Raw genomic sequence first — 22,010 nt, 5'->3', positions numbered from 1 at the left:
TACTGAACTGTGGATATTCGGAAAGGGCCCTGGTTCAAATCCCCCTCAAACATGGCCTCTCTCTCTGTGTGGAGTTAACGTGTTCTCCCCGTACATGAGTGTCAGCGTGCGGTTCTCTCTGGGTACTCTGGGCTTGAGACATGCTCTGGGATCAGGTCCAGCCCCCTCCCCACCACCCTGAACCTGCAGGAAAAGCATTATAGATAAAGTATGCATGGACATGTTCTGTGCTGTCTGATTAACTCTGTCACTTTATTCAAAACATCATAGAGAGCTGTCCCCCCCCCTCCTCTCTAGAGTGGATGCTCACTCAGGTCACCATGTGGTGGACTCTGAAGCTTCAGTGTTTATCCAGCTCTGCATGGGTCTGTAAACCTTTCTGTGTTCTAACCTCTCTCCATTTTTCAAAAGCATCTCCAATATTGATCCTAGTTTGAGCACGTTTCTGCTCGTGGAGCTTATTAGAAACATGCAGAGGCTTTTCAGGTCGGGTACAATCACTTCTATCTGAACCACTTCTCTTGACCGCTTCCATCGCTGCAACACCTGTTGACCTGATAACTGGTGCTGCCTCACCCTAACCCGAACTGCTGAAGCTGTTACAGATTACCTTATAACATTAAATGTGTGTAAGCTAATGTGCAATCATAGTGGATAGCAGATCAAACAAAGTTATTCTGAAGGGAGATTCAGGCACAAAAAGTAAATAAATCAAACATCCACACACACACAAACAAGTCATTTATTTTTTAAACAGAGGAGACATAGCAAACTGTTTCACATGTTTTTTTTTTGGGCTGGCATTGTTGTTAGAATCAGGTCAACTTCACTTTATAAAAATCTTAAAATAAAATCAACCATGTTGTATTTACCGAAAAAGATAGCATGCATATTTTGTCCAGACAATTGATATTGTATCATCTAGAGCTGTGCATCTTCACTGGTCTTAGGATTCAATTCGATTATGATTATCCAGTCAACGATTCGATTTGACATCACGATGCATCACAATTCATCCTCAATTTTCAATTTTACTGCGCATGGCTACTTTTTCACTCCTTTTGTATAATTTAAAAAGTGATTTAGACAACAATGTCATTATCAATATCTTTACATTGTAAGTTAAAATTAATACATTATAAAGGTAGCCTACAGTATAGGTAAAAAGTAGGCTATAAGTGTTTTTGTGTTTAGTTTATTACACAAGAGAAAGATGTTTTTAAGTCTCTCTGTTTAGGTAAAACAAACTCACTCAATGCTGCGCAATACAACCACATTTAGCAATTAGCAGATGCTTCTTCTAACCCTCGTCAGCATCGATTACTTCCTGTCCCTGCATCGATGCATTAATCGTCTAGTCTGCATCGATTAAATGATTAATTTCAACAGCCCTGGTATCATCCAAGACTGACTGCAACATCTCCCTCTGTGATGTGCTGTGTGTACTTGTGCAATTTAGACAGTGTGCGGGATTCTTCCTGCAGTTTCTGATAATTCAAAACAAGAAATGACCCAATTCTGAGAGCCGGTCTTTGGCTTAAAGGCTTTCTATGTGATTTTTCACACTTAAATGTAGAAATAAATTATCTCCTCTGAAAATAACTCTGTGAGTCATGACTGTCTACAATGGGTGTAACACCCGAGTCCCACTGTCTGTGATGCTTTCAGAGTTTTCAGAGTCCTATCTTCACTTTGTTTACATCGCCAGGACGGCCGGCTGACTCCTCCCCTCGTGTATAAAAGTTGTTTAATTGAGGGACTAGAGAAAAGAAGAATAACATACTGTACTCACTGCTTAACTGTGTTTCTAGATCACGCTCATTTCAGATATAAAGCTTTTAAAGTTGACAGTGCTAAGTGTTATAAGTTATAAGTGTTATTTATTTTTGAGAGAAAACGATATGTTGGGTTTGACAGGCAGCAGGCTGATCATTTGAAGTGCTATCAGGTCATGCGTGAATAATGTCGTAGGTGTTGGAGAGGTTTAAGGCTTGCAGAATCTCTGAACTGATCACAGAGTAGATATTCGCTCTCTCGAAGCCGTTGAAGTCGGTGGCTATACTGACAGAGTACGCCCCCATGTGGTCGACGAGAAGCCAGTCTCCGACGCGCAGCTCTGGGAACCAGTAGCTGTCGGTGACTTTGTCCAGGCAGTCGCAGGTCGGACCCCAGACCACAGAGGGGTATCTTTTCTCACTGTTGTCAACGGCCTGTTTTAAAAACACACAGGTTATACGACCATCAGCCACCAATCCATCTGTTTTAATCTAACAAGGTTGTTTTTTTATATTTACCCTGTGTAGGTACGGCTCCACCGCAGTGTGAGCGGCATCATTGATGAGGCAGCTTAGGGAGCCGTACACGCCATCGTTAAGGTAGTACATCATCACCTTGTCGGGGCTGTTTTCTTCATCATTTGGAAAAAACACAAAAACAAAATCATTAAACTGAAAATGGTTGAAAATGAAACAAAGCCAATAATGACATTTTTTATTATTGGTCCATGAGGAAACTCGGCACACAATAAGTAAGAAGACAGAATTCTGTATATAATATTTCCTGATAAAGACATTTAGAGATTCACACGAGAGCTGTTTGGTCCGTTTGAACTCTGGTGGCATGGGGTGGTGTTTGGTTGATTTGCCAGTTTAACCTCACACAGCCGACAAAAATCTTCATTTTTATGGATCAAAATGTTGACAAACTGCACCACGCTATGGAACGCCATTCTTCCATTGTCCTGCTGTTTACTATCAGGTCATAGTGCAGCATTAGGCCGGATGGCAGAAGCCACTGATTGGAGCTAGAGCCCCGACTAGTGGCGTTTGACAGGCTTTAGTGCGAGTCACAAAGTGCAGAGTGAACGCAAAGCGAAGCAGCAACGCTGCTACTTACATGCCCCTGGGTCCACCAAACTTCATGAGAAAGTGACCTTGGTGACAAGTGGGCTATAGGACAATTATTGCAAACAGCATCGCCTTGTAATTTAAATCAACTTTAACTTTTACTCTCTGATGTACATCGCTTTGGATAAAAGCATCTGCTAAGTGAATTGTAGAACAAAGTTTTGATGCAAAACCATAACATCTAGTGAGGATGTCTTTATACCTTAACGTTAAACTTCTATACCATCTTCTACTACTATCCAACGATGCAAAAGTAGAAGTCCTAGGCTTCCTGTGTTGGGTGATTTTTTGTTTTCCATTATCAAAAATGGAGAGCAAACTCCTCACTATTTCCAAATCAGGGTTTCTGAAACTTATTTAGACCATAGACCCCTTTCACGTGAGAAACTTTTTCCAAGGACCCCCCTCATTATCATAACATTGATAAGCATATATTAATACTATGTAATAATGTACTATGTAGTACTTTGCAATGATAGAATTAGGCTACATTTATACTTTACAAGTAATTCATTTTATAAACTTTGAGAAAATGTTGGCTCCGAGGAGTTTTTTGTTTTGAGTTTTTTTTTTCTTGTTGTTCACTATAAAGTGACATGTCACGATCATACCAGAATTAATCTAATGGCATAAAACTTAAGTGGGAGGGAGTATTGGACAAAATAGCTAATTTTATTGGTGCAAGAGGTCCCAGTTTGTAGATATACTTTTTCAATGATATAGCACACTTTTACAATTGTTTGTAAATTATTACGCGGACCCCCAAGCTATGGTTGGCAGACCCCTGGGGGTCCTGGGACCCCACTTTGAGAATTACTGGTCTAAATTATACAAGGCCAATGGAAACGTTTCTGTACCAGAACATTGCCAGTGAATTTGTGCAGTTATAAGGTTGTGTAAATGTTGATGGATTCTTTTTTCTCATTAAGAAATAGATGTATTTTATTTAAAGCTTTGGTCCTTTTTGATACTGTCGATCATCCACATAACAGATTATAAAACATTTGGACCGCCTTAATCTATAATTTGGGTTAGGATTGCAAAGACTCGTCTTCATTCATCTTTACTTATTCACTGCTAAATGCTAAGCTAGGTTTTAATGGTTTGTGTCATATGTGTAGTTTACTGGGAAGCCAATTTCCCACCAAAGTGAACCTTAAAGTTCATCCTGACTTGTTAAATAGGCTTCATAAGATCTATACTTGTCTGCAAAGTTCTCCAACGCCACCTGTGATGACTCTTCTAGCCATGACGTTGGCCGCCAGTGTGAAGGCTGATTCCACGTAGTACCGCCCCGGTTCGGCAATGACCTGCACCCCAAAATCAGCGGGAAAGTATTTCTCGAGGGCGCTGTTAATGACTTCTGAAAACTGGGAGAAAAAGCAAAAGAGCATTTCATTTAGAATCACAACTCCATCAAGATTTCAGATATTTTCGCTCACATAAATACAAAATGACCTCCAGGAAGTTGTCTCCCTATTATCCTTCTTTTACCTCTTCAAATTTCACTTGAAAGTCCTCTCTCCCAGAGAAGCCTCCACCGATATCCAGGAGACGCATTTGGAACCCCATCAGATTCTGAAAAAACACATCGATGGTCTTGAGCTTGTAGAACAATTTACTCGTCTTCTGACTAATCAAAGCGCTTTAACACCGCAGGTCACACCGACACATTCACTCCCTGATGGTAGACCTTTCTGTACCAGTGACCGTAAGAAGTAACTAATCCATTCATACACATTCATATCCCGCAGACGAAGCAGCGGGAGCAACTTGAGGTTAAGTGTCTTGCCAAAGGACACATCAGACATGTGGCTGCAGGACCTGGGGATCAAACCCCGACCTTCCAGTTGAGAGACGGCCGACGCTAACACTGAGCCACAGCCGCCCCAATATAATAAAACACCCTTTATGAAGAGATATGAGTTTATTCTATTGGCTGCAGCATTCTGGTTTGATCAATCTATTAAATATCTTGATTGACTTTGGGAAAAGATGGCTAACTTTTTTTCTAGTCAAGTCAATCAAGTTGTAAACACTCCTTTTCTATTATCAACTGTATTTCTTTGAAGGCTCCCACTCCTTTTGAGAACGAGCATGTTGGCTAAATCATCTCTGCGAGTCATTCCAACAAACTTCAACCAATCACAGGCTTCTCCTCGAAATATTAAAATCTGCTGTATTTGTATAATGTTTGACAATATGCAGACGACTCACCGCTATGTCAAAGACTTGCCGGGCATCGGCTATGGCTTGCTTGAACGCCCCACATTCAGTGCACCCACTCCCCACATGGAAGCTGACCCCAATGACCTCCAAGCCCAGCTCTCCGGCACATTCCAGCAGCTTGTCAACCGTCTCCAGCTGAGCTCCAAACTTCAGGCTGAGTCTGAGCAGAGCCTTGGAGTCGTCCACTGCGATGCGAAGGATCAGCCTACAAAAGTGATGCAAAGATTTCTTCTGATCAACACTTCATTTCATTGAGAGTTTATCCAAGAGTTCATCACGATGACAGTTTAAACTTTGATATGCTACTAGCAGGTCACCTTATCAAGCAGAGATAACAACAATGATACAAAAAGACAAAATGTACAGCTTATCAAATCTGACACAGGCGTTGGGGATCAAATCCCCCACCTTCCAGTTGAGAGGCCACTGAGCCACAGCGCTCGGAGTGATCAATATTGAGAGAAAAACTGTCAACTTTTGAAATTGTGGATCTGGTGCCAATGAGGAGAACCTTGTTTTTGTCCAATTAGAGGAAGTGCGCTGGAGTTTGCCTGCAACTTTTGATGGATTCATTCCACTCTGCCTCGCATTTCTAATGAAGTAGGTGCTGTTTCTTGTTTTTTTCCTTTTTTTCTTTGGTACTTTTTCAATACTATCAACCTAGCGGAAATTGTATCATTTAAAACAAATGTTATCGAGAAGCATCAAACTTTTTGACGTCCTAAACGTAGAAGCAGAAACATCACACTCACTTGGCTTTGGGATGACCCTGAGAAATCTTGAGGAGTTCATCCTCACTATCGAACGTCATCATGTTGACTCCACGGGAACAGGCGTATTTGATGTGCGACCTCGGTTTGGTGGTATGAGCGTAAATAATTTTGTCTGGCGCCACTCCGAGCGACAGGGCCAGCTGAATCTCGCCCTGTTCCAACCAAAAAACGTGTTTGGAAAAAAAGAAAACTTGTAAGAAAAGGAAGAGAAGGAACAACCTTTTCTTCTGTGATAAAGATCGAAAGCGTTTGGAGCGTTTATTTCTCACCTTGCTTGCACAGTCAAAACCCGTGCCCAGAGCTCGCAACATCTGCATGACTGCTGGTGTGTTGTTGCACTTCACCGCATAGAAGGGCTTGACTCGAGGTAAGTTGTTGAGCCACCTGAGGTGCCTCTTGAACATACTATCCAGATTGGCCACCAGGAAGGGCTCTTCATTTTCCTGACAGAATAAAGCAGAATTAACATTTGATTAAAAAAACCCCCCAGCATTGATCTCCAACTGAAATGGTACCTACCCCCAAAGCAGTCTCTTTAATTTTGATGTCTATGAAATCATTGATCGTTCTTCCATTGTCCAAAATGTCAATGTCACAATTCTCAGGGGACAAAACGTATCCGTGTGATCCGTTTGTCGTTACCGCTGCTGCTGACAAGAAATAAAAGAAATGAACTGTACACCAACAACCACCAATCAGTTTTAACTTCAGGGTTTGATCAAAAGAAAAGCATCTATAACACAAATAGGACATACAGGTTTTCCTACCATGGCTGACATGCTCTTCCATATTTTGCGACCCTGAAAATGTAAAAAAAAAGTGGAGGTATGTTGGACAGTAGGTAATCACCCAGTCCAACTAACTCTCACTCTCCTCACATCATGTGGATTTTGTTAGCTCTGTTTTTCTCCTCCTACTACTTTAAAAAACCAACAATAAAGCTATTTACCTTTAAAACCTGGTTTTTTTATTAACTTTTTTATTATACATCGGCAAACAAGAGAGTTGTTAAACAGTCTAAACACCTGAGGGGGGGAAGCTGATTAACATACATTTAAAGGTTTGCAGTCAGCTGTTGTTATCCGCCACATCACCCTGTTGGATAACTGTTCACTAACTTAATTACTCAGTTTTTTTTTTAGATATATTTTTTTAGTCTTTTTGCCTTTTTTTGATTAGACAGTGAGTTGGAAACCACAGGGAGAGAGATTGGGAATGCCATGCCGGAAAGCAGCTGCAGGTCAGATTTGAACCCAGGCTACCTGCTTGGAGATGATATCCTCCATGCATGGGGCATGACCTAGCCGCTAGGCCATTGGCGCCCCAGTGAACAGCTGTTTAAGAAACTAACTTTATCCCAAAAAACGTAATCAGTAGTTTTTCACTCAGCGTGTTGTACATACAGGCCTGTGTATACTGTTCATGCTTTCACAACATTTTACTGCAGTCAGATGAACATAAAGCCAACTATCAGCTGTTTCTTTTTTTTAATTAATTTTGGATTTAGACGGGACATGTTGCAAACACAGGTGTGAAGAACAGCAACCTGGGGCGGCTGTGGCTCAGTTGGTGGAGTTGTCACCTCTCAACCAGAAGGTCAAGGGTTCAATTTCCAGCTGGGCAACATGCCCAATGTGTCCGTGGGTAGCAAAAGACTAGAAAAGCACTGTATAAACTCAAGTTCATTTACCATTTACCAAACAGACACAGAAACTGGGAGTTAAAGCTAATATGTCAAAATCAAACTACAAATTAATTAAAGGGGTGTTTTCCTTCTACTCACAGGAATGATGTGGAAAAATAGCCTCTCAGTGGTGGTCTTGACTGGTTTTGATATCAAATCCAGAGTCTGAGACGGAGACAAGACTCACTACTTTCGATTACGAGTCATGACAGAGACCTTCAAAAAGTGGTCTCGAGACTAAGACCGATCTTGGGCACTACAACACAAGCACCCACTATTTCCTTCTTCTGCCAGCAGTGTCTTTTTAATCTTCTTTAATTTGCTTTATTAAAAGTTGACTTCTGAATCCTGCTGCTTTCCTGTGATAACCTTTCAACTCTTACAACAAAAAAAAGTAAAATTTTGAATCCTAAAAGAAATGCAGACAATCTCCTGCACACGGTCTGATTAAACACATACTCAAAGATCTTATTCTTTTAAAGCTTTGGTAGTATTCTAATTCTATTCTTGATAGCCATACACACATAATATTGATATAAAAGAGCAGCATCAAACTGTTTACAAGCCACAGTGAAGATACACCCAATCACTAAAGCATCAACACCTTCTCATAAGTGCTGCTGAAATCTTGATGAGAGACTTGAAGCTCATTATTCATAATATGTTTGTTTGTCAAACACATCATGAAGAATGAGGAGAGAAATTTCACAGCTCCTGCTTTTACACAAAGAGATCTCTGTGACACACATCCCTCCCACAGTTCCTTCATCCTCTCTGGCCAAAAGCCTCAGAACTTTTATTTTACTGTCCTTAAAATTGTGTTTTTAAAGTCATGGCATTCCAAGTGTTTTCTGATTAACCACCAGAACTCTCACAGCGCTAGTTTTCACCCAAACAGAGGTGTGGTCAGTTTGACAAATGGATTATTCTGCTCCCATGTTTACTCATAACATCCAATTATACGACTGCATCACTGTCGCATTCATGGATACCTTGTGACTGTGCTCGTCCACTGGGGGAAATTTCCAATAGCAGTCATTCTGAAATTTTCTAGATATTTTCCGGAGTTTGTATGTGAAAACAGCTTCAGAGACTTTAGAGTCCTTTAGCATTTCTTAAGTAGGTTTACAAAATGTGGACGAAACAGACAGACAGCCTGAGAACATAATGCCATGGGCGATGTCTGTCTTCAACCTGGAGCCGTAAAAAATACCCACATTTTGTGACTTATTTGAAACTCATTGATCTAGTTTAGGAAGGATTGGTATCAAGTTGTAACATTGATCATTCCCAAACAGTAGATCTTACCAAATTTGTTTCTGTTTTGTTTTGTTGTAACACAATTGTAAGGTTTACATTTGGTGTTTAAAAAGGAAAAGGCCTATGATTTTAATGCAGCTTCAGATTTGACTGCTCTATTAACAACCAGGATAGTTGGACTTATAAAAGTTGGGAAACTTTAATAAGGGAGGACCCGGATATCCTGGACAAATGGACACGTCCTTTAAGATGGCTTTACTGACATACAGCATACGTCTGAGTCAATAATCCACTGTTTACCGTCACTGTTCATAGGCAAATGACTCTTGGCTGCAACCAAAAACTACAAATACAAACAAACCTCTGCACACACTAGACTTGTTAGTCATAGCTTGGTGTTTAACATTGTTTGCAGGATGGCGTGAGAACAAACCTTGCAAGTCTTCAATAAGCGATTATATTAATTAAACTTCATTCTATCGGTGTTCTCATTCTCGCATCTAAAAAAAAAAGCCTATTGCCTATTCCTTTCCCCTTGTCCTTCTTTCCAAGATTTCTGACATCAAAGGAATATCAGTAATGTTTCCCTGAATGCATTTTCATTGCAATATGATATGATACAGCAGGTATAAGACGCTGGTAGCTCCATATTAATGGAATTGCAGGAAAAGTATTTAGTCCAGATGAGTACAGTTTGTCAAGATGTGTAGCTGTGCAGCCTGCCTCGTAAGGAAGTAGCTAATCATGCTCAAGAGAAGGAGGCCCACATATGATCCTGGAGGAACATCTGTTGTGCGTTTTTTGGGACTATTTTTTGGGGTATTTATGTGACTAAGCATGAAGAATGATACTGGACATTTTTTGAGCGTTTGATCTGCTGCAGTGTTTCTGATTTTGTGTTTGGATCTTGTTTTGTCTTTTGGGATCTTTATTTTTCCCTGAACTAAAAAATGGTGAATTGGGAAAATATTTCAAAATGCCTCTTAGGCTTTCTGTATTTTTTTTTCTTGATATGTTCTCAACCGAGAAGCTGATGTTTGTTTATTAATTTGATTATTCAGAGCTGACGTCTTAATGATGATTGGTAGGGTTGTAGCAACTTCCTATTTATGATGTCATGCCCATGTTGAGGTCTCCCAAAAAGTTGCCAATAAATGAATATACAATGAAAATACAAGTGACGCCAGGATAGATCCCTGGGGTACTTCTTGTGTTGATTGCCATAAAGGGTGACATCACCAGCAACAACTGATTCACTTATTTACCAATAATTCTGGGCAGCAGTAGCTCAGTCTGTAAGGACTTGGGTTAGGAACCAGGCAGTCACAGGTTCAAGTCCTGGTGTGGACCAAATCTGGAAATTTGGACCAAATCTGGAAGTTTGGTCCACTTTCTGGGCACTGCTGAGGTGCCCTTGAGCAAGGCACCAAACACCCCCACCACCACCAGCAGCAATAGCAATAAATAGCAGCCTTTCCAGGCTGAATAATTCCAGTTAAAAGAGATTAATTAATGAGATGAGCTTCTGTTTTAGAAATCAGTGGAAAAACATTGTACAGAGCTGGATTCTTTTATGTCAGCTGTTCACTGCCTGTCATCCTGTCTTATACAAATAAGAGGAAGGCCTGGGGGACCGGACCCTTATGGCATGTCATGTCACACTTTGTAAACACATAAAGTGTAAGCAGTTTTGTACACACTTTCTGTTTATTGAGACATAATCCAAAAAACAAACAACATCAAAGAAGAGCGTGGCCACACATGCCTTTGGGTGCTCTTTTTTATATCCAATTGGTATATAATGCTTGAAAGCAGTATCTTTTATGGTCTTAGTGGTGCTGCTCCTGTGGACATCTCAGACATGCAGGACACAACAATTCAAAAATTAATTCCCCTTTGTTCTAGTCATTAGTGAGTGTAAAAAAAGTGCCTAAACACAAATAAAGAATAAACAAACAAAACATAAACAAATAAAACATTGACATTCAAGTAGGAAGACTTGCCAGAAAAGGAGTTGCAATAGATTCTTATGAACACCTTGGAGGTCGCAGTACTTGGATTGAAGTTTTCAAGAGGAGAGAGTCCAAATTCTCAGGCTGCGTTTCCTTAAGTTCCTTTCGATATTGACTAGAACACAAGAAACAAATTGGTTAAGACTGAAATTATATGATGTTATCTAAACACAGCTTTTAACAAGACCAGCTGTTTTATAGTTTTCCGTTTTCATCCGCCCCCTCACCAAAACTTCCTCCTGCCGAGGTGGATTCAACAGAAAGATGCAAAGTGGAGCGAACATGATATTTACGGCTCCAACTATTGCCATGATCCAGGGGAAGCCAATCGATGCCACTATGGGACCTGAAATAGCTGGACCTTTGGAAAGAGGGAAAAGGAGAAAATACTTCAAACCTTGACAGAAACAAGTAGAGTTTGACCGATTGAGTGACCATCTTGTCTTCATTATATATCTTTTCAAGAGGTGTTTGAAAACTGCATTAGAGGGATCAACATCTTTATCTATCCATCTCTATATATCAAACATAGATCAAAGGAAGATATCGGCCGATTTATCGGTATTGGATGTTCTGACCGAAAACTCCCCATATGTTTTCGGTCAGTGCCTAAAACAAGGGGACTGTGAAGATATAAAAATTGCTCACCAACACAGAATCCAATGCATACTGCGACATCAGCAATGGCATAAACAGAGCCATAAACTGGCTGATGTCTAATGTCAACCAATCTACCCATGAGGGGCATCATCGCCGAGTCCACTATGCCTGGCAGAAACAAGATGACAAATTATGTTGTTTCTTTATTGTCATTTATTAGATGAACATCAACCATGCTGCATGACTTACCAACTGAAAAGCCAATAAATGCGTTCAGAACAAGCAGGTGATAGATGTTCTTGGAAAATCTGAACTGAAAGACAAAGAGAGAAATGTACAGTCATCGGTGAAGCTTCATACTTTAATATCGTGTTATTTTGTCCCTTTAGGTGTACCGTAGATAAATCACTGCAATGCCTCCCTGTAGTCACAGTGTTGGTAAGAAAAATGCTGCTGCACCTTTGAATATCTTATTTCACTTAAAAACTCCTGGACAGAGATCATCGACCTTGTTACATCAAACATTTAACTTTTCTATTCTCCTAAACAGTTTTGATGTCCTCTAACGAGTTCCTTATTCTGAGTGACGTCACACATCTGTTCCTGCGGGGGGCTCTGGAGGCTTTACTAAGTAAAACAGGTGTCAATAAAATATTGACATATGCAGTTCATTCATCCCTGATTATTTTACATCAAGTGTTGACATTAACTCACAGAAATTGTTGTTATTCCTGCCATGATCATTCCAATGCAAGTACACAGCCAGCTGTGAAAAGAGATAAAAAACTACATTTTTCGTACTCTGGGAAGATAAACAAGTTTCAAAATAACAGTGACATTTGCTCTTAGTCATTTGACTGGTTTTTGTTTGTTGTTCGTGAGCTAAGTAACCCTTTTTCTTATAGTAGGATACTGATCAGGCCAAAGATTTATGAGGTACAACTTCCTTATTGACCCTTTGTCAAGCCCCGCCCTCCTTAGTTACTGTTACTAGGTTAAACAAAATCCCTTTTTTGCCAGGCTCCTTGACATTGAAAAGACTCGGCCCACGGAAAAGTCTGTCTAACTGGAAGTAGCCCAGCAACGGTTGCTATGAGAGGGGGCTCTCTGATTGGGCCAAGGGTCAATTGGCTCGATTCTAATCAAAATTCGATATGTGACGAAGAAACAGCAGCGAAAAAGTCTACTTTAAAAAAGTGAAGAATTTCCCAAAACTGGAAGTTTAAAAACAAAATACATATTATTCTATAAGCTTACCTTTTGTTGTATTTCTGTGACAGGTGACCAAAGATATTTGTTGCTATGAGGTATGATATGCTGTCTGGCAGGAAGACGATGCCTGAACACAAAGCGAGACAGCAGTGGAGAAATAGCTCTGTGATTTTTAACCTCAAACTGTCAGAGCCTTCATTTGACGTTTTTGGTGTGACATCAGAAGAAAATGGCGGCCATGGGACTTCAGGCAATAGAGCTCAACAGTCTATATTGATTAGGTATGAACTTTTCCGAGATTTTGAGCATAAGAACAAACAAATGTTAGTGTCAATACCTAGATGCCATTTGCTTGCACACATGGTCTTCATCATCCAGATAGGGAGGGCTGCCTCTATCACTGAAATGACCAACGTGGTGAAAAAGGTTGCTCCTGGAAAAAGAACAAAAAACATTTATATTATTATGACATTTCTAAAAAACGAGGTGACATTCAGTAATGCACTGTTTATGTCTACCAGTTGATTGAAAATACCAGTTGCTATAAGTATGTATGGATCCCTCAGGAGGGTCAGCAGAGGAGTCCCTTTTTCCTTCTGTAGAAACGGAAAAGAGTTTTAGAGAGATACCAGCTGGAGTCGTGAAATTCGGAAAGTCGGATTAAATCGATGACATTAGCTGGTTTTACGGTTGTTTTTAAGCCCCATGACTTCTGCTTTATTGCGCTAAACTCCTTCGGAGGAGGTGTGTCTCTGGAGGAGAGCGGAGGCTTAAGTGTGGAGGAGGTGTGGCCAAACAGCAGTTTGTTTTGGTTTCATGCTGGAACTCAAGGGCGACATCTACTGGATCAAGAAGTTGCACATTCTTCCTTAAAAGACGCTCATTTGCACTTCCTTATGTTGTTTCCTCCTCTCTATATCCTCGCTTGTGTTCTTACTCTCTGATGTTCGTAGCTTTGGAGAAAAGCGTCAACTAAGGGAATTGTAAGGAACCAGAGGGTCGTCGGTATGAGTCCCCTTGAGGACCAAGTCTGGAAACTGTTCTGGCAGTTTAAGTAGGTCCCCATGAGAAACTCGTTTAAACTAAATGCTTTTTAAACTGATGGTAGTATATGGAGCTTACAATGGATAAATGTTTGATATGTTAAACAATGTTTTGTAATTCCGGTACTCTACCTCTGTTTGCACCTGTGATGGTTGAAAGATCAGTGACTGTAAACCTGTATGAGGAGAAAACAGGACAATTAGATGCACAAACAACACATCAGAAATTAGCTGTGTTTGATTAACATTTCAGAGCACCTCCACCCAAAACCGCAACGACTGCCAGGACCAGGAACGGACTCATCTTCCCCACAAACTGATACATCAAGCTGCCGAAAGGTGCACCCGCTGCAGGAAGAGGAGGGAGTGGACATGGACTTAACAGTACCACCATGTGGTCAGTAACACACTCGTGTTGATGACATTTCATTCAATTCTCATCAGACTTGGAAAGTTCCCAAATAGAGTACATAGAGAGCATTGTATTTATCTTCCTAAAGTTTACCATCAATACTTTCTTTGTTACTTCTCCTCGTTTTCCAGCTATTTTCATTGGGCACCTGAAAGCAGTGTTTGCATACACACCTATCAACCCCAAAGCCAAACCAGAGAAAGATATTCCCATGGCACGCCCTCTCTCCTTCTCATCTTTGTACATATCGGCTAACATCGCCATTCCTGCAAAACACAAAAGAATATCGATAATGTTGAGAGGAATTTCAATCCTAGATTTCAAACCCATTTAACATTGAACATGAAAGTGTCTTTAGTTATTTTCAGTAAATCTCACCTGCAACAGACAAGCAGGACCCGCCCACACCCTGCACCGATCTGGCCAACAGCATTAAGATGAAGCTCGATGAAAACGCAAACACTAAAGAAACAAACACAAAGACTTTGATTAATAATGTATGAAGGAGAATGTTATGAAAGAAGAGCTGTCGTCTATATGAGGTCAAAAGCGGTTCTTACAGATAGTCGCCAAGACGGTGATGCAGAAGCCAGCACACATCGGGAGGTGGTATCCGATCCTTTAAAACATACAGGACATTAAATCAGAGTCAGGTATGTTGAAGAATAAAGGTTTACATATTCAAGGATTTTATTTGAGTGTTTTTAGGGCGAAACAGAAGTCTTGTGAAAATGAGTGAACTGAGCTGCCTGAATGTCGGCGTTACCTGTCGATGAGCGGTCCAACAAACGGATTCATGAAGAGCTGTACGGTGGACTTTGATGCCAACAGCAGTCCCACTTTGATGTTCACTGTGTCCAGCTGATCCCCGATTTCAGAGCAGTTTGAAGCTGGGTTTTGGTGTGGAGGGGTATAAACGACAGATCGTGGTAAGTGGCCGATGAGTGGGAAGTCTGAGCCGTTCCCTGAAGAGAGGATCTGGGCTTCGTACAGGTAACCGGGAAGAATCGGCACTGGCAACAAAGTCAAGAATAATAAACTCTGAGTGTCATGTTAGAAATTACATTTTATGATGCGTCATTCTAGTGTTGTAGTCAAGACCACATTAACCGAGCTCAAGACATACCCGAGACCAGAGTGCTCCGAGACTCAGACAAGACCAAGACATTTAGGGATCTAGACCCAGACAAGACCAAGACATTTAGGGATCGAGACCGAGTCAAGACCAAGACCAAGACCAAGACCAAGACCAAGACCAAGGCAGGGTGAGACCAAGACATTTAGGGATCGAGACAGAGACAAGACCAAGACCAAGACCAAGACCAAGGCAGGGTGAGACCAAGACATTTAGGGATCGAGACCGAGTCAAGACCAAGACCAAGACCAAGACCAAGACCAAGGCAGGGTGAGACCAAGACATTTAGGGATCGAGACCGAGACAAGACCAAGACATTTAGGGATCGAGACCGAGACAAGACCAAGACATTTAGGGATCGAGACCGAGACAAGACCAAGACCAAGACCAAGACCAAGACCAAGACCAACACCAAGACCAAGGCCAAGGCAGGGTGAGACCGAGTCAAGACTAAGACATTTAGGGATCGAGACAGAGACAAGACCAAGACCAAGACCAAGACCAAGACCAAGACATTTAGGGATCAAGACAGAGTCAAGACCAAGACCAAGACCAAGACCAAGGCAGGGTGAGACCAAGTCAAGACCAAGACATTTAGGGATCGAGACAGAGAAAAGACCAAGACATTTAGGGATCGAGACAAGACCAAGACCAAGACCAAGACCAAGACCAAGACCAAGACCAAGACATTTAGGGATCAAGACAGAGTCAAGACCAAGACCAAGACCAAGACCAAGGCAGGGTGAGACCGAGTCAAGACCAAGACATTTAGGGATCGAGACCGAGACAAGACCAAGACCAAGACCAAGACCAAGACCAAGACATTTAGGGATCAAGACAGAGTCAAGACCAAGACCAAGACCAAGACCAAGACCAAGGCAGGGTGAGACCAAGTCAAGACCAAGACATTTAGGGATCGAGACAGAGAAAAGACCAAGACATTTAGGGATCGAGACAAGACCAAGACCAAGACCAAGACCAAGACCAAGACCAAGACCAAGACCAAGACCAAGACCAAGACCAAGACCAAGCCCAAGACATTTAGGGATCGAGACAGAGTCACAGTAAATGGTAAAATTGCCTTTCAGTGGTGGTCTTGACCTGGTCTTAGTTTAAAATCTGGAGTCCGCCCAGTCCGAGACCGAGACAGGACCGAGACCTTTTCCGAGTAATCTTGAGTACTACAACACTGCTGTGTTGTTTTAAGGGATGTGATGCCGTTACAGCTCGAGGGTGAAAAACAGCCGTTAGATTTTATTGATCGTTATTTAAGATTTCTTCTTCTTTAAAGTCTCTCTCTTTACAGGCTGCACTTCTACGTCGTCTCCTCTCTGCAGCCCGCCTGTCTTTGTTTCGCTCCACATCCTTTTGACTTGACTAGATCATACAAATCAGCACATGGACATCAGTCGAGGAGATAAAATGTAATTACTGAAGATGCCATGTTGTATCTCAGACTGAGTGTTCAGACGGTGTTCAACAAAAGGTGAACGTACCGACCACGGAGAGCAGCATGTGGTCCAGAAACAAGGCGATGAAAACAACAAGCAGAACCATGTTCTTCATCCGGGTCTCCTGCCTCAGCCAGCTCAGCAGGCCTGGTAAGAAAACACACAAGAACAGTTTAATCTGTTATTTAGTCAAAGTTTCCTCTTGGTCTTTCATTCAAATTCATAAACTGGAAAAAGTCATTTTTTTAATGTAAAATAAGATTTTAAAATCTATTTCTCAATCCAGTGTCTTATTCCTTTGATTTGTGAATTCAAATCTGTTGAAATGATGCAGCACAGAAAGTGTTTTCCTGCAGCATCTTCAGGATATTTGAAGATTTATGTAAAAAAAACAACAATTCATTTTGAAAACAGTCTCAATGATGACATGAATATTTCGTTTTTAAAATAAAAGTGCCGCTCAGACTTACCCATATTTGCAGTATGAAGTGGTCGTCGTTCAGTCGCAACTTGATACGCTTGTTGAGAGATCAGTAGTGATCACTCTGCCAGCAAACAGAGAAATGAAGGAAGATAAACTCTGATGCAGCGTGGTTATTACATTGACGTGTGGTGAGGCACTGATTTACAAATATATGAACCCATTTATAGAGTAGCTTAAACTCACCATTCAATTGGCAGCTTGCACATTGACTCCTGGTTGAGTTTCATATCAGCATTATTTACACACACATACTTTGGTGAAGTTAGAAATATATTCACAGATTTGGCACCCAGGAGAGGTGTAGTGTCATGAAAATCATTTTACACATATGTGATCTCACGTTTTTCATACTACATTTCTCAAATTGGAAAATAATACTTTTTTTAATAGCCTATAAATAATTCAATGTTCAATAAAATCCCGTTTGTAAAGTGTAGGGTAAAAAAAAATCCCATTATGAATAAATGTCCTCCTGCTCTATAAACTACATCACGTTGCTTTGGATAAAGGGCTTTCATGTAATTTCAGTGATTTTTTGTCATTAAATTTGGTAATAAAATATGTAATAACGGTACTATTACATGATGTAGTGCCATCAAACTCACAACACACACAAACCATGTCCTCTTGATTATACTACAACTCTTAGTTTGGTAAAATATGCTTTAGCTATTACAATTTGCTTCCATATAACTTCAAGGTTTTCTTGATAGGCATAATTATCAATAAAGTTACTATTATAAGTTATAGGGTGACAATAACATCATCACATATACTCCATATCATGTTGTTTACACTACAGCACTTGGCTTGGGAATTTTGGCTTTCACTCAATTCTGAGGATTTCTTTTACCTACCAAAAACAACATCATTTCTTTCCAATTCAGTTTTTAGTAGCAGTACTCAGTTTGAACAGTAGGGGTCTCTTTTAGCCAAAACTATGACACTCAGTTTGGAAAATGTGTTTTTGCATAATTTAAGGGATTTTTTAACATGGATATCCTTAAAAAGGCTCTAGGGTCACCAACAAATGTCATCACACATAAAGTAAATCATGCTTAATGCTTTTATATAACTTTGACCTTTTTTTTGCCATATATGGCAAATCAAAAAACACACATCTTTGCTCCTTAACTGAAATGGGAAAACAACTTTTATTAAACATTCTAGTATGACACGCATATAAATATGTATATATATATACATATATATATATAAATATATAGAGCTTCTCAAATAGCTTCATCACTTTATTGGTTACAAGTCTAACATAAAACCAAAATCTTTTAATTTAGATAGGAATAAATGTCTGTATTTGAAAGAACAATTGAGATTTGTTAGATATTTACAAATAGAAACGATACATTTAAAACAATGGAAATATATTTTGCCATATATGGAAAAAAATAGGGTCAAAGTTATATAAAAGCATTAAGCATGATTTAAATGTTTTATTTACTATTTACTTATTTTAATGATAGAAAATCAGTAAAATTACATTTATGCACATTTTACCAAACTAAGAGTTGTAGTATAATCAAGAGAAATGGTTTATGTGTGTTGTGATGATCGCTTTAAAATAAACATGTATATTATGTAAAATAATAGCATGCATCATTAAATACCATGATTCACATTTGTTTAAGTAACAGTTTTTAATACTAGATTGTGAGAAATACTGTGTATGTGTTATTAGAGGAAATATGCGAATTCAGCGATTTTGATCATGAAAATGATTGAAATTTTTGGAATCGTAATAATAAGATTTATAACACAGATCAGTAGAAAAAAAAATATATTTATTCTATTTAATCGTTATTTGTTTTTTAATTTGATGATGACAGGTGAGTCAGACCGCACATCTCTAGGTTATTTAAATACACAAAGTCTTAATGACCTGATTGTTCCAGCTTTACCGAGACAAATACATGCATGTGAGCAGGGTGCTGCACCCATCTGTGCAGCACCCTGCTGAACAGATGGGCACACTGGCCACACTGCTTTGTGAAAATGGAAAAGCTTTTAATATATAATCTTACAAGACTTACAAGTCCTTTATGACCTCCTGTTCACAACTGACGAGTCCATGGTAAAAAAGATCAAGGCTGATTGGGAAAGCGAATTACAAACCAACCTTTCTGAGGATTTCTGGAAAAAGGCTCTTGGGGCTGTTAATTCTTGTTCTAGCTGCACTAGGCTGTCTCTCCTCCAGTTTAAAGTGCTCCACAGACTTCATTACAGCAAATATAAACTCTCCAGAATATTTCCGGATACAATTGATGAAACTTGTGGTAGATGCTCTCAGGCTCCTTGCAACCTGACTCACATGTTTTGGTCCTGTTCTAAATTAGTTAATTATTGACAATCCTTCTTTAAACCCATCTCCGACATTTTAGGTATAAACATCAATCCATCCCCACATATAGATATTTTCGGTAGGTCTCCTGACGAGCTTGCCACCTCGACCACTCAGGACAATGTTATTGCTTTTGCCTCTTTAATTGCCCGCAGGAAAATCCTTCTCTTATGGAAATCTTCACAACCTCCTTCCTTCAAAGCATGGCTGCACGATGTCTTATTTCTCCTTAAGTTGGAGAAAATTAAATTCTCTCTTAGAGGGTGCTCTGATAGGTTTTACACTCACTGGAGACCTCTGCTTCAATATTTTGAGTAACTCTCACCCGACGAGGTATTGTAGTAGTACACCATCGCCTGCTGATACTGATCCTGTCCTCTCGTGCCTGTCCAGCTGCATTCCTGTCAATGTTGTTTGTTCATTTATTTATTCATTTTTTTGTTTATGTTTGTCTCGTCAATTTTCATTATTATTTATTTGTTTTTATATTTTATTTATTCTTTCTGTGAAGTTTTCCAATCTTGCACTTTTATTCTTGTCTTTAAACTAAGAGGCCTATTTGTTGGTCTGGGAGGGTTGTTTACAGGGCGAAGGGATACTGGGTTTTTGAATGTTTCTGAGGGAAAAAGAAAAATGTTGACTGCATCCCAATTGCACTGTATGTTTTGAACTTGCTTTAATAAAAATATGTTTAAAAAAAAAAAGACTTATCAAGTCTTCATCAGGGAACGTTGACTTCCAGTGGCAGCTCCCACATAAACAGATCAGCAGTGGTTAACTGTCACTGGTGGCGCTGAGAGGGCGTGTGTGTGTGTGTGTGTGTGTGTGTGTGTGTGTGTGTGTGTGTGTGTGTGTGTGTGTGTGTGTGTGTGTGCATCATCAGGTGAAGGACATCAAGCACTCAGCATCGTCAGGGTAAACAAAGTCTTTAAAGACAGCCTCTAACTTCAATATTAACAAAAACCATTTAAAAAACCACACACTTAAATAGTTCCTCGTGCACACTGGAAATAAATCACCTGCAGAGAGAGAGAGGAGCGTTTGAGGGGAGGCGAGGGAGGGAGGGGTGTTAGTCATCTCACAACAACACATACAGAAACGGGTCGAAGTATGTAACCATAGACTGTAAATATTACATTACATTTGGGTGAAGCCTGAGTGACGTTACCCGGCTGTTCCTGCAGGAGGCTCATCGGCAGCAGCCGCCATGTTGGAAATGCTGTCTCAGTCTAACTTTCAACCTAACGACAGGCTGAGAGCTGGAGCTGAGGCGGGTTTTAAACCTCCTGACAAACCGTTACACCGCGCCCACCTGTCAATCAGGTCAGCTACACGCCTTATTGTGAATAACTCTTATCCTTCATCAAATCAAAACTGATGAGTCATCAAAACATTCACCCCCCGTACAGTGTGTGTCCATCCAGACATGAGCTAATCACACCTGTTTGGTTTTTTGAACCAGGCTGTAAACATGTTCATCTCTGCTGTAAAAACAGGCTTTTTAGAATGGGTGTGTATGTGACTTCCTGTGTTTCTGCAGCCAGCCTCTAGTGGACACTCCAGGAACTGCAGGATTTTGCATTTCCTCATTGGAAGTGTTTCCCCTCACTCTCTCCCGGGTCATCGCTCTCATTTTGGGTTATGACTTCTTGACCACGAAGCAGAACACAAGTCGGACCTCTCCTGTGTTTTTGGGTTGTGGGATCTTTCCTTGTATCCAAAGAGCTCTCTGTCTTTGAAACTCTAGTTTGTGAAGAAGCACTCCTCATCCATCTCATCGGCTTTTTGTCTTCATTTAAGAACTTCAACTTCCTTCTTCATCAAGAGCTCACTCAACATCCTGTCTGGTCTTTGAATCCCCCCCCACCTGGAAAATGTTGCTAAGGAAAGGGATGATCTTAGTCGACTCACTTGGCCTGCTGCCGCTATGACATGTTTCTTGTTTCTGGTATTCTATCATACGCTGGTGAACATGTGTTATTCAGGAGTGAGCTTATAAACTCTAGTTTTCTTTTTAAACTGGAACAAACTGATCTTTTAACACACTGTAACTCGACATGGATGTGCTGTTTGCGGATGTCGTAAACGATACATCATTAGCTTAACTGCAAAGAAGCTATCACTCAGTACACAAATATTTGATGTGTACTCGATGTTTTTACCTGATTGTTTGTTTTGGTGCTGATTCAATTCCTCAGTTTTAGAGTGTACATGCACCATTAACCGATGAGAGATAGGAGCATGTGCCAGCCTCAGCAGCATGTTGATATAGTAACATTATATTTGAATCAACTTAGAGGAGCAATCAGTGAGATGTGTAGAGAGTGAGATGATAAAGGTATCTTACTCTCTGATCATTAAGGAAACATGCTATGTTGAAGTGCTGGCTTCTCTGACAACAATGCAGCAGCCAGTATGTCCTCCTTCTAACTTTAGATTCTGCTCCTGAATGC

General features: G+C 40.3%; 2 protein-coding genes across 3 annotated transcripts; both read right to left on the bottom strand.

Moving 5' to 3' along the window:
* Window positions 1-728: 728 nt before the first annotated feature.
* On the bottom strand, window positions 729-6,834 carry LOC110003552 (ornithine decarboxylase-like). 2 transcript variants are annotated; one of them, XM_065965178.1, is made up of 9 exons: window positions 6,676-6,834; window positions 6,428-6,555; window positions 6,178-6,351; window positions 5,888-6,060; window positions 5,124-5,340; window positions 4,401-4,484; window positions 4,135-4,276; window positions 2,295-2,407; window positions 729-2,210 (listed from the first exon to the last, which is right to left on the bottom strand). In XM_065965178.1, the coding sequence occupies exons 1-9, from the start codon at window positions 6,695-6,697 to the stop codon at window positions 1,950-1,952; spliced, it is 1,314 nt and encodes a 437-aa protein (XP_065821250.1). In that variant the 5' UTR covers window positions 6,698-6,834; the 3' UTR covers window positions 729-1,949. The 2 variants fall into 2 exon arrangements, with proteins under 2 accessions (XP_065821250.1, XP_065821249.1); XM_065965177.1 differs by having other exon boundaries at window positions 6,664-6,815.
* A 4,639-nt stretch (window positions 6,835-11,473) lies between these two features.
* LOC110003550 (synaptic vesicular amine transporter-like) lies at window positions 11,474-17,191 on the bottom strand. The gene is made up of 15 exons (XM_065964763.1): window positions 17,188-17,191; window positions 16,763-16,864; window positions 14,898-15,144; window positions 14,692-14,750; window positions 14,510-14,593; window positions 14,305-14,397; window positions 13,978-14,067; window positions 13,852-13,895; window positions 13,212-13,272; window positions 13,014-13,109; window positions 12,722-12,803; window positions 12,179-12,230; window positions 11,714-11,777; window positions 11,600-11,632; window positions 11,474-11,487 (listed from the first exon to the last, which is right to left on the bottom strand). The coding sequence occupies exons 1-15, from the start codon at window positions 17,189-17,191 to the stop codon at window positions 11,474-11,476; spliced, it is 1,125 nt and encodes a 374-aa protein (XP_065820835.1).
* Between the last annotated feature and the right edge of the window lie 4,819 nt (window positions 17,192-22,010).

The sequence above is a fragment of the Labrus bergylta genome, chromosome 16 (genome assembly GCF_963930695.1).
Source record: "Labrus bergylta chromosome 16, fLabBer1.1, whole genome shotgun sequence".
In the NCBI taxonomy this organism is placed as follows: Eukaryota; Metazoa; Chordata; class Actinopteri; order Labriformes; family Labridae; genus Labrus; species Labrus bergylta.
Note: the sequence above shows the minus strand (reverse complement) of the source record. Positions and strands in the feature narration are given on the sequence as shown.

Excerpts from the sequence above, each read along its gene's own strand:
- LOC110003552 (XM_065965177.1), bottom strand. The coding sequence starts at position 6,697 with ATGGAAGAGCATGTCAGCCATGGTAGGAAAACCT. Across the intron at positions 6,061-6,177 it reads GTTTTGACTGTGCAAGCAAG|GGCGAGATTCAGCTGGCCCT; the intron begins GTGAGAAATAAA and ends TGGTTGGAACAG. Across the intron at positions 2,408-4,134 it reads GGCTAGAAGAGTCATCACAG|AAAACAGCCCCGACAAGGTG; the intron begins GTGGCGTTGGAG and ends CAAATGATGAAG.
- LOC110003550 (XM_065964763.1), bottom strand. Across the intron at positions 14,068-14,304 it reads TTTGGCTTTGGGGTTGATAG|CGGGTGCACCTTTCGGCAGC; the intron begins GTGTGTATGCAA and ends CTCTTCCTGCAG. Across the intron at positions 11,778-12,178 it reads CAGGAATAACAACAATTTCT|TTCAGATTTTCCAAGAACAT; the intron begins GTGAGTTAATGT and ends TTTGTCTTTCAG.